The 17,252-nt window shown below is 47.6% G+C and overlaps 1 protein-coding gene across 4 annotated transcripts in view; it reads right to left on the bottom strand.

The window, feature by feature from the left end:
• The window catches only part of LOC141172182 (msx2-interacting protein-like), a 64,334-nt gene continuing 47,082 nt past the window's right edge, over positions 1 to 17,252 (bottom strand). For 2 of the 4 annotated variants that reach the window (XM_073656114.1, XM_073656117.1), the window contains 12 exons: positions 14,095 to 14,255; positions 13,800 to 14,000; positions 13,519 to 13,670; positions 13,068 to 13,193; positions 12,749 to 12,862; positions 11,982 to 12,095; positions 11,000 to 11,100; positions 3,003 to 10,716; positions 2,342 to 2,710; positions 1,941 to 2,135; positions 1,324 to 1,482; positions 1 to 1,230 (listed from right to left, as the gene is read on the bottom strand). In XM_073656114.1, the coding sequence (XP_073512215.1) occupies positions 1,099 to 1,230; positions 1,324 to 1,482; positions 1,941 to 2,135; positions 2,342 to 2,710; positions 3,003 to 10,716; positions 11,000 to 11,100; positions 11,982 to 12,095; positions 12,749 to 12,862; positions 13,068 to 13,193; positions 13,519 to 13,670; positions 13,800 to 14,000; positions 14,095 to 14,255 (9,538 nt within the window). In that variant the 3' untranslated portion in view covers positions 1 to 1,098. The remainder of the gene's footprint in view (positions 1,231 to 1,323; positions 1,483 to 1,940; positions 2,136 to 2,341; positions 2,711 to 3,002; positions 10,717 to 10,999; positions 11,101 to 11,981; positions 12,096 to 12,748; positions 12,863 to 13,067; positions 13,194 to 13,518; positions 13,671 to 13,799; positions 14,001 to 14,094; positions 14,256 to 17,252) is intronic. The other 2 variants (XM_073656115.1, XM_073656116.1) reach the window with 2 other exon arrangements.

Below are 17,252 nucleotides of genomic sequence, written 5' to 3'. Positions count from 1 at the left end.
TTTCTTTTTTTTTTTTTTTTTAATAAAGTTTGTAATCCAATGGACACACGAAAAAAAAAAAATCCAGGATGGGAGAGGGGGAAAAATCCATAAATTAAGAGGTGTCTGGAAAAAAAAAAAAATGAATATAAAGGAAACGTTAGGAAGGAGGAGGGAGGTTAAAAAGTCTTTTTGTCCAAGTGAATGACGCTTCCTCCCAGACTGCGATGAGTGGAGAAATGTCACGATGAAAAGCACTTACAAATGAGGGACGATACGTCGGAGTATGAAAATAAGATTCTTTCTGAAAACACATTTTTTGGCACAGATTAAAAAAAATGTTATGTCGTGGGTTCTGATTCTCTAAAGTCAGTATTATATATATTTATATATATATAATATATATTATATACTTATATACACACACGCCATGGAGAGTCCTAGAATATCCGAGGAAAGGAAAATAGATCTTCCCTTTTGTACGTTTTCCCCATGTAAACTGTACATCTCAAATGGAAAGGAGTGAGAAGTCCTCAGAGCAGATGAGACCGGAGCAGAAGATGGCGGCGGCGGTGACCGGCCGCCGCCGCCGTGCCCACCTCATTGTTAGCAGACGTCCTTTGCGCCTTTGCCCGGTCAGGAGTCCAATATTCACAAGTTTCTGCTCATTAGTCCATTGTGTCCAGGCTTCTCCATATAACAGCATGTCGCTCAAAATATGACACACGCAGAAGGGGGCGGACGGGCAGGGAACGCTGTACAGAGGTCCATGTCACTAATTTAGTGCAAAGGCAGGTTCAGCTTTTTTTTTTTTTTCCTTTTTTTTTTTCTTTTTTAATAAAAAAAAAAACTAAAAATCAAGCACACAAATCACAGCCACCGTCTTGGGACACCACACTTTTCTGGGTGTGGGAATCGGTCATCTTCCGTGACGTCGCATCGAGCCACCTGTGTGCGTCAGCTTATCCATAAGCAACATGTAAACATCCGGGGAAGCAGCATTGCCCGCTCCGTCCGGCGGGACACGAGTCCTCCGCAGCGGAGCAGACACGGCACTCAATCAGCGATTTGTTTCTTGAACGGTTTGGTGCGCGGTATGCGGTGGCGGCTAGCGGGTCTTCATGCCGATGCAATGACGATCATTAGATGAGGAGAGATGTTGGAGATGCTGGCTAGTAAGTCCGGTGCGAGACGAGACAAGTGACTTTCTGAAAATTCACAGGGTGGGAAGATCTGCAGGACGTAGGCCGGCTGTAAGAGGAGACAGAAGGGGAGGTGGTGATTGCACGCACACCTGTCACATACTCAGACCATACACATCGTCCACACAGGAGACCACACTACCTGGTTGGACCCTGGGTTGGGCACATTGATGATGCCAGCCGCCTGCTTCGCCTGTAAGTAAGTGATGAAGGCGGCTTTCAGCGATTCCGTCTGGTTTACCACGTCCTCCTGGTCACGACCACACGGAAGAGCAAGTAACAAGCAGTAGTCGCTCTCCACCTGCGCACAGAGGAAGAATGAGAATGTACGATCATCTGCACTAGTTGCAGCGCCTGCTTCTGCTGCCAGGACCAGCAGGAGAACTTGTGCATTGGCAGAGCGCTGTCTGCGTCCTCGGTCACAGAGTGAGATTTTTTTTTTTCAGTTTTGCGCCACTTTGCACATCCGAGTTTTGCTTTCAAAGTACAGACTGCTAGGCATGGTCTGGCCGGGAGTCTCCCGACAAGAACTCGGCGGAGGATATACAAGGCTGTCGCACTCTGGGCAGGAGACGTGCGGCCGTTCCGTGCATCACAGTCTGTACCTGGGTGAATAAAACGGACCTCGGAGTAATCTGCGGAGTCTGCACAACACATTAGTTATTTTAGATTAAATATGGCACTGACAGAGCAGAAAGCTCATTAATGGTGACATCAGCACCAGGCACAGGCCCAATCCTTTCTAATGTGAGCACTCACCATCATGCGGCGGGCTACCCCTTCCAGCTGAGTGGCCTCGAGTCGCATGCGCTGGGCTATCCTTAGTGGGGGTCCTCCCTCAGGGGCCGGGAGAGACCTGTGTGCCAACACATTATTCCCAGACACAAAGTGCAATTGTACCGCGGCTGTGTCATTCTTCAGCGCCAGGAGGCCCTGCCACACGATGGGGTATTTCTGCGGGAAATCAGAGGAAACAGTCAGCAAGGAGGGATTACTACATATCACGTCAGAGCGGATTTCGTGCTCCACTTGTCTCACATTTTGTTCATGGTCCAAATAAAAGCTACTGCAGGTTAATGAAGTAGTAAGACTGAACACGGAGCAGTCCCCAGGGCGTGAGTACTTTTTACAAGGACTGTACCTCCCATTCGATCACTCACCGTCAGTAGCTGCACCATGTCTACGGATCTTTGTGGCGGTTCCGGTTTGGACAGAGACTGGACCTCAGGCCTTTGGAAGGCGCTGGCTGAGGAGGACATGAAGGCAGCCTGTTTTTGGGACTGGTGGGGGGAGGGCAGCTCTTGTTTCAGAGTTATGGTAACAGGAGAAGGATAGGAGGTCTGTGAGGTTTCCACCGCAGCTCTCTGAAGGTGCGGAATGTGAGACTCCATCTGACCAGAATGCCTGCCGAGCGCCACATGATGAGCCTCGCTGACTGACGACTGGACTCCTTTGGGGTCTTGGCTGATTTGTGGCGTCTTGCTTCGTACAGGCGGATTTGCGTGTGAATGTTCATTGTCAGGACCTCCCTAGAAGAAAACATACGAGTGTGAGAGAAGGAAAAGCCAAAAGATGGAGGAAATTCAATGAACTATATTTGTGAGGTCTCCAGCGTGAGCTTGTAAATGCCTAGAAGACATGTAACATCGGTGGTGCCCAGAGTGAAGCCTATGTGGGTGAATGTTCTGCATCGGGTGTACCCGACTAGGGCACGAGGACACAGGAGTACCCGTGTGATGCTATCTTTTGTCATCAGCTTATATGCCAGGTTTATGCAGACAGTGCGATAACACGTGTGACTATCTCTATACATGCTCTCACCTGGGACGGGGTCATACTGCGCGACTGCAGGCCCATGGTTGACGTGCCAGAGAAGGAAGGATGTGGCAGCGGAGCCGCAGGGTGATAGTTCCGGATGTCCGTGTACACCGGGCGATAGTCATGAAATGAGCTCCCGGAGGGATGGATGAGCGGCACACCATGCGACACTACCACCGGCTGAGATAAACTCAGGCCGCTCAGCATCCTGGCATCGTTGTGCTGGGAATGAGACAGTTTGACATCAGGTTGTTTGACCATGTCCTTCACAGGTTGGGGCGTTTTGCTGGCTGGAGGAGTCTTCACTGGACCTTCAGGGGTTCGGGATCGTCTGGACTCTTGATGGTGTTCACCAACAGCAGAGATGTGAGAGTGCATCATCATGCGAGGCAACATGACGTCTTGCGGCACGCTGTATGGATCCAGACGCATCCCTGGGGTGGGCATGCGGTATTCATGCTGCATCACCAGGACTTCAGGCTGGACATGAGCTGAACCTCTGCCCACAGTATGGTGGTAACGCATCTCCTCGTCGGCAGCGTGCTTGGAAGACATTGTGGGGTGGACCACTTCTCGTATAGTCGCCGGCTGTGGCGTGCTGGATCTCTGAGGTCGCACGTCCATCTGAGGCTGCATGGCAGCTCTAGGAGAGTGAAGAGCTTCTGGTCGGATGCCGTACTGTATGGCCTGCAGCGGCGGGGTATTGATTCTGCCATCAGCTTGGGCTAAGTGCCCCAGAGACACAGGCTGCGCCACGCTGTGTGGGGGCATAATGACGGTCTGTTCTGGGTGCATGCTTGGGATGTATGGAGGCACTGGTATTCCTGGACCCAGCATAACTGAGGCGTTGTTAGTTAAGGCAGAAGATGCTGTAACACTGGGGTGACAAGACCTGGCAAATGGAGACGGAGAATGGCCGGCAGCACAAGGTGAATGAGGCTCCTGCTTAATGTTTAGGTGTGGCAGTGCCCGGTCCGTTGGCGTGTTGGATCCAGATGCCACATGATTTGCCTCTGGTGGGATCTTGTTTGATAATGAAGAATGGTGGGGGCTCATGTTCGTCGTCTGAAGCACTTTAGACTCCAACACCTCCGCCATCTTTTTACCAGAAGGCCCCATCTGACCGGGCAGCATCTGACTGTGCATCAGGACTGGCGCAGCATTTTGAGTAAGTACTTTCACTGTTCCGGTCTGCGAGGATGTATTTGGGACACTGATGTGGATGTGTTCTGGTTTCTCCTGCTTTATGCTTGATATGACCGGCGATGCATTGTACTGATAGCCCGAGGGAGTCGGAGGCGCTTTTGGCAACATCTGCGATGGGGTGAGTGGTTCCTGTTTGATCTGGGACTTTGACACGGACTGCTGGATCTCTATATCCACAGCGCTGGCCGGGGGGATCTGGCTGATTTTTGCACTGATTCGCTGGGGCCCCTCAGTTTTCTGGCCAGAGTAAGTCAACAGCATCACTCCCTGTGAGGTGTTCACTCGGAGTCCAGGGCTTGGCCCGGTTTCCGTGGGCCGCTCCTCTATCACTGTCATGGTCTGCTTGATACAGGCCCGTCCATCATTAGCGTTTTGCCTCCCTTTTATCTTCGGAGACGGGATGCACGGTGGAGCGGGCTTTGGCAGCGTTCTCCTTGTTAAGTCATCAGGATCAAAGCTGGGAGGTAGCCTACTGATAACAGAGGTAGCCTTATGAGCAACTATTAGCCCCTTCTCTTGAAAAGCTGGTGCCTCTGCAGCTGGTGGAACAACAGTGTTGGCTAGGGGAATGGCTGATTTTTCTTCGGACACTGGCTTGATTGCTTCCACAGGTGGAGGAGAGTGTTCTTCCACATGTGATGCAGGGAGAGGCTCGGTGATGGCGGCTGTAACGATACTAGTGGTGTTGCTGGGTGCGGACACATATTTTGGCTCCATTAGTATCTTCCTTAGGGTGCTGGAGCTCGTATCCACATCAGAGGCCTTTGTATCCGGAGGTAACGCAGGAGGAGGAGGAGGAGGAGTAGAGATGGAAGAATTCTCCTCATGCCTAACTATCCAGTCAGACATGATGGCTGGAGTTGAATGTGCTAAAGGGGCGGCAGACACTGGTGCAACAGCTTTCCCGGAGGTGGTGGACAGAACAGTGGTGGGCACGCTGGGCGGAGTAACGGGGGCACTTTCGGTACTGGAACGTAGTTTGAAGCTGCTCTGACTAACATCATCGATGTAGAGAGTTTGGGGTGAATCACTCATATTGGTAGTGCCAGATATCTCTTCATCTTTAAATTCCTCATCTCCTTCCTTGGAAACTGTGTCAGAGGAGGAATTCAGGCTTGTGTCCATGACGGGATTATCAGGGATTGAGGATGCCGACTCTTCTCTCGGCTGTTCCTTTTGACCTTCGTCTGAGGAGACCTTTTCATCTTTTACAGGAGATTTGCTTTGAATATTCTCACGTACAAACACGTTGTTGCTCTCCACAGTGTCACGGCTCTTGCCGCATTTTCGCCCTTTTCTCTTGCCCTTGTTACGACCCTTTTGTTTTGGAGGAAATTCCCGTAACGTTTCGGTTTCTTTGGCAGGATTTGAAGACTCTGTGAAAGTAACTTCTGGCTCTTTGCTCTCTATCGATTCAGTCGACTCACGTACGACAGGTGCGGGGGCTGCACTGCCAGAGCTGGGGGGCACGTTGGTCTGTAAGATGAGGTTCACCGCCTGATCGGTCTCGGGCTGCAGGTCATCTGGCTGGGTGGTAGCAGGAGCTGTCGTAGATTCAGGAGGAATCTCAGCTTCCCGTTCTGGTGGGTATGGTGGAGCAGGAGGAAAGCTTTCAGCATCAGTAGAAATGTCACATATAATGGACCCAATGGCAGCTGCCAATTCTGTTTCACTGGCCTGGTGCGCGGGTTTATCCCCCTCCTCTTCTGGGCGAGTCTCGGACACTTCTCCACTTTGGGGGCCTTTATAAGCAGGAATGGCAGCAGTTTCGGTGATCTTCTCGATATTTTCTACTGCTTGCTCCAATTCTATTTGTTTTGCCAGCTGCACGGCTTCAGATGAAATCTTGGATTCTATCACCGTTTCTTTGTCGAGAGTTTCAGGGAACGCAGCTTCTGGTGGATTTGTGAAAGGCGGAGAGGCATTATCTTCTTTCTGGGGACTTTTCATTTTTACAGGAGAAACAACTGTAGACTCTGCATCGTTATGGGGCCTCAGAGCATCCTTCACGTCAACTGCATTGAGACGAATCTCTACCTTTTTCAAGTGAGGAATATTTTTGGGATTTTTGGGCCTTCCAACTTTAGGTTTCGTAGCTTTCTCTAGCAAGGATATTTTCTTGTCAGGCAATTCAGTGAGTGGTTTCTCGGTCGGACATTTCTCCAGCTCCACATCTTTTATATCTGGATTATCGCCCCCGATTTCTTCTTTGTCTAGTTTGGTCTTGCTTGCCTCATCCTCCTGCTGTTCTGCTTTTTCATTACCGTCTTCACTGGTTTCTGCTGAACTCTCCTGGGCCTGTGGTGCAGAGTCACTTTTACTCTTCTTACCTTGTTGGCTGCTAGACAGAGGAGAATGAGAGAGTTTTTGAGATCGTGGAGACCGCCATCCCTCTACTGGCTTCGCATTTTCAGTTGCTTCTTTAACATCAGGCTCCTCGTTCTCTTGCTTTAATGGCTCTGCTTTGATAGGAGACACGTCGTCGATGGTTTTCTTGCGAACCTTAGGTGGCCGTCCTCTTCTCGGGGTGGGAGGAGCAGTAGCTGGAGGTTCGGCAGGATCTTTTTCTGGTTTCTTTCTCGTATATCGGGATGTCTCTGTGGACTCTTTGACTGAAGACACTCCGTCATTGTCACCTGTGGTGGCATAAACCGATCTAACATTTCTTCGTGTTCTGGGTAGAGCTGGTTCTGAGATGTCCGGTTCTGGAACGGCACTGGGGGATTTCGCAGAGCTCCTCGAACTTCTTTCGTGTTCACTTTTAATTTCAAGGTGTTTCTGGGGGTCTCCGCGTGGGGATGAGGACCTGTTACGCTTCTCACGGTCAATCCTCACACTTTTTCTAGTGGCCGGTTTATCTGAAGCTGTTGACCTTTTGCCTTTCGGGGCCTTTTTATTTTTTACTGCATTAGGCGCTTCTACTTCTGTGTCAATTTCAGGAATAAGAGGCTCAGCTTCATCTGGGGCAGGCTCCGATTTCTGGCATACGTCTGTGTCAGCATTAGCAATTGCAGCAGTCTCTTCTTCAAGGGTCTCAACAGGTTCTTCTATCTTTTTCTCATTCTTGGGAGGAGAAACAGCAGGTGAATCATTTTTCAGCTCTGTGACCGGGTCGGCGCTGACCTCAGAGAATGAAGCTCCTGGTGTTGGTGGTTTTGTATCCAAGTAGGAAGGCTGTTCTGTGCTCGTCACCTCTTCTGGGACTTGTGGTGTGATCGCATCTGGTACCTCAGCTTCTTCAACAACTGGAGTAATTTCTACTGGGGATGGTGGATGGGCTGGAGCAGGAACAGAGAGGACCACACTGGGAAGTTTGGCTTCCTCAGCAGCTGGTTCACAAGGTTCAGCTGGCTTCTCCACCACCGTCTCCGGAGGTTGTGGTGGTGTTTTGTCAGCACTGACCTTTTCTTGGATTGACGCTGGTTGCTCTGGTGGTGGAAGTGTTGCTGGTGTTGGCACAACAGACACTGGTGATTTAATCTCTCGTTCTTTGCATTCTGGTGAAGACTCTGGAGTTTTCGGCCGAATCTCTTTTTCTTCAAATTTTTCTACTTCTTTCGGCTTTTGCTCTTTTTCTCTCTCTTTCTGCTGCATCTTTGTGAGCTCAACAAATCGACTGTGAAACAGGACCACAGGCTCTTGTACGAGATCTGAAGGGTAACTGACCCCGTCAGAAGAAAGCTGTCGGCCATAAGGACGAAACGCACCTACATCCGAATCGTCGTCTTTTCTTTCCAGATGCTGTAGTCTTTTTGAGTCTTGCTCAAAGATTGAGCTGTGAAGGAAACGAGAGGCAAAGAGTTCTTGCTTTTCCTGCTCTTCCTCCTTATGGTCCTCCTTCTTGTCATCCGATTTACCATCAGAATCGGTCTTTATTTTCTTTTTCTTCATGTACCACGATGGTATAGGTCTGGGAGCAGAATCAACTTTCTCTTTACCTTTATTACTACGAAAATTTGCAAACCTGGAATCCCAGTCTAAAAAAGACCAATTTTCTTCACGAGAAGAGGAGAGAGATTTTGCTCTTTCTAACAAGGCTTTTGTATCCGGGGTGATGGTTTTATCTAAAGCAAAAGAATAAAACTTATTTCTTTCCAATGAGCCAGATAACCGCTCTTCCTTGTCTCTTAACTTATCTTCTCCGTCCCGTAATAAAAAAGAAAACCTGGACCCATCTAACAAAGAAGAGACTTTAGGGGAAGCTGGTTTTAGGTCACCATCTTCATCAGAGTCTGATTGGACCTCCCCAGGTTCCAGGTCTCGGGGACGCTTTCTAATGGACTCTCTCTTCATAATGTTGCTGGGAAAGCTGATGTCCACTCTGTTGCTCTCTTGTTTCAGCTGGTTATCCCACTTGCTATATTCTTCTTCGGGGCTCATTGCAATGATTTTACCCTTGGAAGGATCAGTAATGCTTTCCTTCTTGACAGTTTCGCTAGATAGTAATTTAAAATGTTCTTCTTTATAAGTCAGATTGGAAAATGTGCTCTTCTCGTCTACATGTGGCGACTCTTTGAATTCTTTGATGGGTATTAACCTTGGTGAGCCAACTGTATAATCATCCTCATTAAATCCGAAGGGTCGCATCCCGGGAGAACAAGCCATTCTCTCAGGCTCATCGCTTATCTGGCGAGAACTTCTATAGTGTCTTTCTGGCTTGGTGATTATCTCATAATCCAGAAGATCATTCTTTTTTTTTTTAGTTGGAGGGGAGTCATCGGTGACATCTTGAGGAGGTTTCCCTACTTCATGCACCAGGCTGCGCCTTTCATATTCCTCTGCTTCTTTGTTTGGACTTCTGAACTTTTCTGACTTTAGGATCTCTAGTTCCATCTGCTGTTTCAGTTTGCGGTTTTGCTCCATCTGTTTCCTGTAGCTCTGAGTGTGATCAATGTCAATTGCAAGTTTTTCTACCGTTTCAGACCTCTCCATACCTGCCATTTCTCGGGACAGATGGCTGTACATTTTTCTGTCATCTTTAGTGGGGTCTTTATCGTTGTCTTCTGACAAGAGTGTATGTCTCTGAATGTTTTTCAGGAAGTTCATCTTTTTAGAAACTTGTTCCAGTGAGTCAAATTCTCCTAATTCTCCAGATTCTACTAAACGAAACGGCAGATCTGTATTAGACCGGCCAGGGACCCCGACAGACAACAGATCCTGTCCATCCTTGGGGCTGCTGATGGTGAAGAGTCTTTCAGGTTTGTTTTTTCGACTTTCTCTCTTTAAAAGATCTTTCCTGGAACCTTTCCTTTCAAAATCAATCTCCCGGCCTACAGAGAAGTCTCTCGAAGACACAGACTCGAGTGGTTTCCTTGAGCCTAAACGACTATCCTCCTCTTCTTGATTACTCCTTCGAACATCCAGTTTTTGCCGTTCACATTTTAAATTGGCATCGGCAAAGCGTCGTTTACGGGCTTCTAACTTGTCTAGGTCTGCGGCCATGGCCCCCTCTGCAGGCTGCTCGGACTTTAAGTGCTTTTTTAGTTTCTGTTTGCCCTCTTTGTCCACGACTTCAATGTGGCTGGAAAGTAACTTTTCTTTTGGCACCTTTGTTCTTGAGGATTCGGTTTTAATTTGCTCAAACTTTGGCTGCTCCAGTCTGATTATCTGAATTTTCTGATCTGATAAAGGGGACTTTATAATTTCACTATCTGTCTTGTTTTTTGAAGCCTTATCTACTGTAGGAGTATCGAAGACCTTCCCTTCCTTTTCGTTCACTCTCGTCAGAACCACACAAGGCATAAGGTCCAGGCGATTTTTCGATGTGCACTCCTTGTCGTTTTTCTCTTTGGCCAGCTCCTTGGCACTCCCTTTCTGTTTCTCTAAGCTGGGCTCCTTTTCGTTGTCTTGATCTGTTTCAGAAGACTGGGAACTTGTGGAGTGATTTTTGGACTTTCGTTTTGACCTCTCGGATTTGTCTTTTTCGCCTTTCTCGGTCTTTTCTTTACGCAGTAGTCGTTTCTCTTTATCGGTTCGATCTGAATCAAACGTGCGCTCCTTTTCTAGTTTTTCGCTTTTTATGTAACGTTCAGTCCTAGCTTTGTCGGCTTTGTCAAACCTTGAAGGTGAGACAGAACTACAACTTCCACTGCGGTCGGATGAGCGGCTGTAGATTCTCCGCTCTGGGTCGCTGGTAATTCTCTCGGACTGTGATGGGGAGGCAGCAGGACTCTGAGGTCTTCTTGAATGGGTTGGACTTTGGCTGCGTTCTGTCTGTCTTCGCTCACTATCCCGCTCTCTTTCCCGTTCTCTTTCCCGTCTGTAACTATATTCCCGGATGTCCTGTTCGTATGGATCCCTAAAATCTCTATATTCTCTCGACTCATCGTAGTATCGCTGCTCATAATAATCGCCCTGGTATGATTCCCAGTCTGGGTAGAATTCTCTGCTCCGAGCGGGGTACTCTCTCCTCGTTTCTTCCTGGTAGGTCCCAGGAGTCCGGGCACTATCAAAATAAGTGCGCTCCGTGGTAGTAAATTCATGGAATGATCCTCTTCGGGTCTCATCACTCCTGGAAAAAAAGCATGATAGTGTCAAATATCCAACCTGGAAACACTGAACAGACAACATTGCTCAAATAATCTGAATTTATGCACAGAGGACAAGCCTGGCCCTATCCAGCACTATAGGCATAGATTAATCCCATGTACTCAGCAATCATCCCTCTACCCACTCAGCAAGAACATGAGAACAGCAAATACAATCTCATATTACAATGTCTACATGTATAAGGGTCATTTACATCTGACAGTGATTGGGAAGTTAGGTCTTTTCCACGAGCAGAGAAAACTCACCTACGCTCCGATATTATTTCATAGATGTCCCGAATGTCTTGCCCTGAAGACTCCATCGTGCCATAAAAAGCCAACTGGCTTTCTTGGTTTGCAAAATCCACCTAAAGGAAAAAAAAATAAATCCATCATCGATTATCCTACACAGAAGAGATCTACTATATTCTTTTGTACCCTACAAAAATGGCCGGAGTGCCAGACGCATGATCACAGATGGAGGTCTGCAGATTGCACGGCTGCAGGACCCTCACGCGGCTGTAAGATTAGTTCTGTGTCATGCACAATTATTAGGTTGTGGTCTGTGCTATCACTACTTGTGGGCACTTTATTAGGTATTCTTCAATTAAAGTGGATGCAACAAATCTTCATAATTAATATAAAAGAAAAAACTACGGCTGCATGAAAAATACTGAAGTACTAAGGGAGCTCTCCGCGGCACCAGTGATGGAAGCAGCTACCACGTTACCATAAGATCGCCACAAGAAGACATAACAGGAGGAAGGACAGAACTATAGGGAAAGTGGAAATGGGATGGTATAGGCAGGGGGTTCCAGACACTGAGAATGTATAACGGCAGTGTGTGTGAGCCTATACATAGTGTGGGGCCTGCTAGATCAAAAAGATCCAGCACATTTCACTGACCAACCACAGAAAGGTAAAAAGAAAAACCATGACACCCAGGTCAGAAGTTTGGATCATCTTCTCCCCAGCACATGATCACGGTTACCTTAGTGTAGAGCATTAACTGCTTACCAGTAACAAGAGGTTTAAAGAAATGCCAACAAGATGCTCAGAGACAAAAGGCCGGCGCTCCGCTACTAAATGCTTCACGTCAGCCTACAGGCTCTGGGAAAGCGGAGCTTATTCTGCAGCTTTCCAGCAATCCACTGCCATGGGGTTTAACAATATTAAAAACTTGCTAGAAAATCCTACTAATTTCAGGATTTAAAATTTTGATGCGCTTATTAAGGTGGTCTCTGCACACCTTAACGACATTCCCACCAATCTTCCTCCCCTTGGTCTCTTTTACAGCTGCTTGGGCAAATTCAATCTCATTGTAGAGAATCAGGGCCATGCCTTTAAAGCGATCATACACCACCTGTCAGGGAAAAAAAACAAAAACAAGGAAACGTAAGAGCCGCGTCCACTGGGGACTTGGTAAAAGATCAGCGTTCATCTTGTCTCGTTTCAAATGCGGATTCTGATTTAATGGCCATCTCGTATCCCAAGCAGTAAAATGGAAGCCGTTATTGACTTGATGATAAGAGGTCTAAATTTTGCTAAAGTTTTGTCTCCGGGTGTAAAGGTTGAGCCGTGGGGCTCTTTAAGATATGCAATGTATTCCATATACATCCTTCGTAGTTATTGTTACTGGTAAGACAGCTGTGGGCTTCTAGAGAGGAGGTGTGAATGACGCGGCCTCACTCAGCAATGAATATATGGATGTACAATGTATACTGCACCCTCTCCACAAACTGCTGTCAGGGACAAGCGAAGCTCACACAGTACTGGCAATACAGATGGTGCAGGCTCTGATCCCGGATGTGGACTATTACATGACTATTACAAATACCGTCAGACCAGCACACGGAAACTCACAATTTAGGGGTTTTTTTTTCTCTGATTAAAAGGCCGTGATGTCTGACAATATGTGTAATTGTAATTAAAAAAGGATGAAAGGACAGGAAAGAATATAAGAAGATGCAGGATTAACACAGACATCATCATCAAATGTGTGTTGGTGTAACATACCTTAAGGACGGGCCCGTAGCGGCTAAAATGGCGAGTTAAATACTGCTCTGTGACGCTGGAGGACAGGCCGTCTATCCACACGCAGTTGGTGGGCATACTTTTCCCAAACCCGAGCTGTGAATGAGAGATATGGTAACATTTAAGACTTCCAACGAGGCATGTACTATATAGAGGAGCGCTGTCATCATGATGGGCCTTCTATTCTCTTGCTACGATTATAGGTACTTCAATCATATACTGAACAGGAGGCGCCATACTGACTGGTTCGTACATGGCCCAACTATTGGGGCTGGTTTTATTTCACTCTGGGGTGGTGTACCTTCAACCGGTTGTTTCCCAGATATTCTCCGTCCATCTTCTTAATGGCTTTACAGACACTTGTAATATCGCAGTACTGCAGGAAGGCATACTGAGGGACACCGTTCACCTTCTTAACGTCGATATCCTAGACAGCAGAGGAGATGAATACAAGTGAGATCAATAGGGCAGAAGTGGCGCGAAAGAACAACCTGCGATGTGTAGCACACGAGCCGGATTACTAACACAAGGGCAATACGAAGAGGAAGGCTCCCAATACTAATCTGGAACGTCTGAAGCCCTCATCTACAACTGATCGTGGGACTTCCTGAGATCATATGTCGTGCGCAATACGATAGGAACAAATTAAATAAGTGGTAATCGATGAGGCAAACACCCTCAGAACAGAGCAATGACGCTACAAAATGTAAGAAAATAAAAGGAGCTGTCAGAAGCCGCCAATGACGACCTACCACAATCTCCCCAAATCTCTGGAAGACGTTGTGTAGATCCAGGTGGGTGGTGGTTTTCTCCAAGTTACCGATGAAGAGAGTCCTGGTGGCCTTGGGGTGAAACTCATCTATTCGCTCGTCCAGAGGCCGGAACTCATTCTCACTTTCTGTTTCTGGAGGAAAAGCAGGACAGGTTTGTGATTTCTCGGTCACTGAACACAGCATATATTCCACACAGGTCTGCACCCACGTTCATTCATAGACCTGGTGAGTGGACATTCATGGATGATGTGACAACGTACCTGGTCCTACCCATGCGGTTACTTCTATCTGCATGCCAAAGAAGAGTTTGCCTTTCGATGCGTTAAGTGCTTTCTCCTGATCTTCCTGCTGCCTGAAAAAGACCAGACCGTATCGTTCCTCGGATACGCCGTGTATCTGCACTGAAGTGACTTTCCCATACTTCTTAAACTCGTGAAAAAGTCCATCTTTAAGGCTTGAATCTAGAGACAAAAGATAAATCTTCATGGAGCTTCATAACTTAGGTAAACTGTTTGAGCTAAGATTTATCTGGACATAATGGACCTTTCCACATACCTGTCGAGCGCACAGGGAGATTCTGAACTTTGATCCCAAAACTTTTGCGTGGTTCGTCTTTATCCATAGATAAGATTGGCTGGGAAGGAGGCGCCGGGACGGCTGCAGACTGCACGGACCTGGCAGGAGACTCGTCACTGGAGGTGCTGCTGGAATCACTGCTGTAATAAGACAACCGCTGTCAGTCCTACCGCCGGCCATCATATATACATCTACATATATAGCGGTACACCTCAGATGAGAAAGCGTAGCTGACCTGATCTACCAATCACAAGCTTAAAAAGAGCGGCGAACAAGGTCGGTACCCCGAAAGAATATTTAGCAGTAGTCATCTTATTAAAAAAATAAATAGTAAGGAAAGCAGCAGTGTAAGTTACTAATAAAAATAATATATTTAGCGTATAGGACATAGAAAAACAATGAAGAAAATGCAGGGAATATTTAGGACCATTATCTCAGTGCGAGGGCAGTGACATCTCAGCCCGCCCGAGGCTGCACGAGTCCTTTTTCAGGAGTTTTTGGAGTGAAAACTGAGCTGATTCGCCCAAGTTTCAGGTTGTTTTTTTAGGAGGATTTGGAGAGTTTCTGCTCAGTTTCAGCTCCAAAAACTCTTTAAAAAAAACTCATTGTGAACATGCCCTAAAAGAAACGCCTCTATTGATTCATGCTGCCTGAATGACGGACAGCAGGAATTAAGGTTCGGCTGCATTACCACCAGCCATGGACTATGCATCTGACCAGTACGAGGGGCAGGTCCCGGCGGTTTTCCTTCTTAACTGACAGGTCTTTCCCTATGTGTGCAGAGAGTCCTGTCAGCCAGAGTATCAGGGTGGGTAGAAGCCGCCGGGGACCTGTTCAGACTCGTCATCTGCTTTCCATAGTCCATTAATAAATGATCCGGCGCTCATTCTGGGGAAATCATCTGCCTGTGAACAAGACTTCAGGCTACATTCACACTTGTGTTCAGACGTTCCGCTTTTAGAGAATAAATGACTAAATCAGCTCCGCTGCAAAACTGGTGCAGACATAAGCAGGGACCCCACTGAGTAATACTGGGATATGTAGTCCCCCTGCTTCAGATCTGTTTTGGTGAATAATTTTCATGGCTGTTCCTAAAAAAAAGACACAGAACGTCTGGACACAAGTTCTTCAAATAAAAAAAGCTGTGCGCCCGATCCACAAGGGGGAGCCCTACATCCACCGCACAGCGGGAGCGCACTAATAGCCCATTAGTGATCTTCACATCCCAAGATATTCCAGCGCAGGCACAAAACTGCAAGAAGTGTACATGAAGCAAAGCTCACAGTCCTGGGCACTTCTATAAAGGAGAATGGTTGCATGGTATTAGTCGCGCAGTGTGACTGCGGCTTTGCCCTGCCGTCTCCGGCGAGCCGCGCGGTCCGCCAACAGCTGGGAGACACTTTCCTAGACAGACTTCACCCTGATTCTAGTGATGGGCAGCTGGAGGTTTTCTGGATTCATGTCCATCAAGGTCACGTTTAGTTTACTTTTGTACGTTATGGGGATATCAAAGTGATGGGCATCACTCGAAACCTTTTTGCTTTTCGATTACAACATTAACACATTGCACATTACCCTGAATGCTCGGTAATTAGCCTCAACGTCCCCTAATGGTTTCTGCATATTAACCCTCTGGGTTGTGCACGCGTCTTCTTGTGCAAAGTGGCTTCGGAGATAAGTGGCAGTTATTTCAGAGGCAGTTATTTCAGAGGCAGTTATTTCAGAGGCAGTTATTTCAGAGGCAGTTATTTCAGAGGCAGTTATTTCAGAGGCAGTTATTTCAGAGGCAGTTATTTCAGAGGCAGTTATTTCAGAGGCAGTTATTTCAGAGGCAGTTATTTCAGAGGCAGTTATTTCAGAGGCAGTTATTTCAGAGGCAGTTAGTCAGGCCAGGAGTCAGGTAACCAACACTTTGACCACTTACTCTCTTTTAACCATGTTTCTGTTAGCTCTCACTTTTTCCCCTATAGTCCTCCACTTTCTAATTACCCCTCAAATCCCTACACCTAGTAAGAAACTCTTCATCTCTCCCTCCATCCTCCCCATTCATCTCACCTCCTCCTCCGAATTATTCCTCAACATTCAATCCTGTATCTCCAAACACAGACAGCCACCCCATGCCCTCTCCTACTCCCACCTGCTAACACTTTCTCTGCTCCTCCTCACTGCTGGAGATATCTCTCCAAATCCTGGTCCTCCTCGCCATATCCCCACAGTTACTTCTACCTCCTATCCACGACCTTCCACAAACTGTCGCAACCCTTCTAACCTCATACCCATCCAACTAATCCCCACTCCCTTAGTTGCTCTAACAGGAGCTCTAGGGAACGCTCGCTCCGTCTGTAACAAACTTTCCTACATCCACGACCTTTTCATTACTAACAAACTTTCCTTCCTCGCCATTACCGAAACCTGGCTCACCCCCTCTGACACAGCCTCCCCAGCCGCACTTTCATATGGCGGACTCCACCTTTCCCACATCCCCCGCCCCAACGGCAAACATGGCGGAGGCGTAGGTTTTCTCCTGTCAGATACCTGCGCTTTCGCCCAGATATCACTGCCACCCTATTACACTCCCCTCTTTTGAGGTGCACTGTGTGCGTATCTACTCCCCCTCTGACCTCCAACTGGCCGTCATTTACAGACCCCCAGGGCTGGCCACCACTTTCTTAGACCACTTCACCACCTGGCTGCTTCACTTCCTTTCCACTGACATCCCCACTATCATAATGGGTGACTTCAACATCCCCATTGACACTTCCCACTCCTCTGTCTCTAAGCTTCTATCCCTCACTTCCTCCTTCGGCCTCGCTCAATGGTCTTACGCAGCCACTCAAAGATGGCCACACACTGGACCTCATCTTCACCCGCCTCTGTTCCCTATCTCACCTCTCTAACTCACCCCTCCCTCTCTCTGACCATAACCTCCTCACATTCTCTGCCCTCTCCTCTCCAGGTCCACAATCCCCACTACACAAACCTACACACCCTCGCAGAAACCTCAATCACCTTGACCTACACTCACTCTCTGAATCCCTTCTCCCTCTTACAGACATAAATTCCTTACATGACGCAGATGTTGCTGCCGCTTCATATAACACCACAATAGCTGCAGCTCTCGACTCGATCGCCCCTCT

Source organism: Phyllobates terribilis, unplaced genomic scaffold (genome assembly GCF_046119375.1).
Source record: "Phyllobates terribilis strain yellow unplaced genomic scaffold, ASM4611937v1 Scaffold_12__6_contigs__length_324123572, whole genome shotgun sequence".
Lineage (NCBI taxonomy): Eukaryota > Metazoa > Chordata > Amphibia > Anura > Dendrobatidae > Phyllobates > Phyllobates terribilis.
This window is presented reverse-complemented; position numbering and strand designations above follow the sequence as displayed.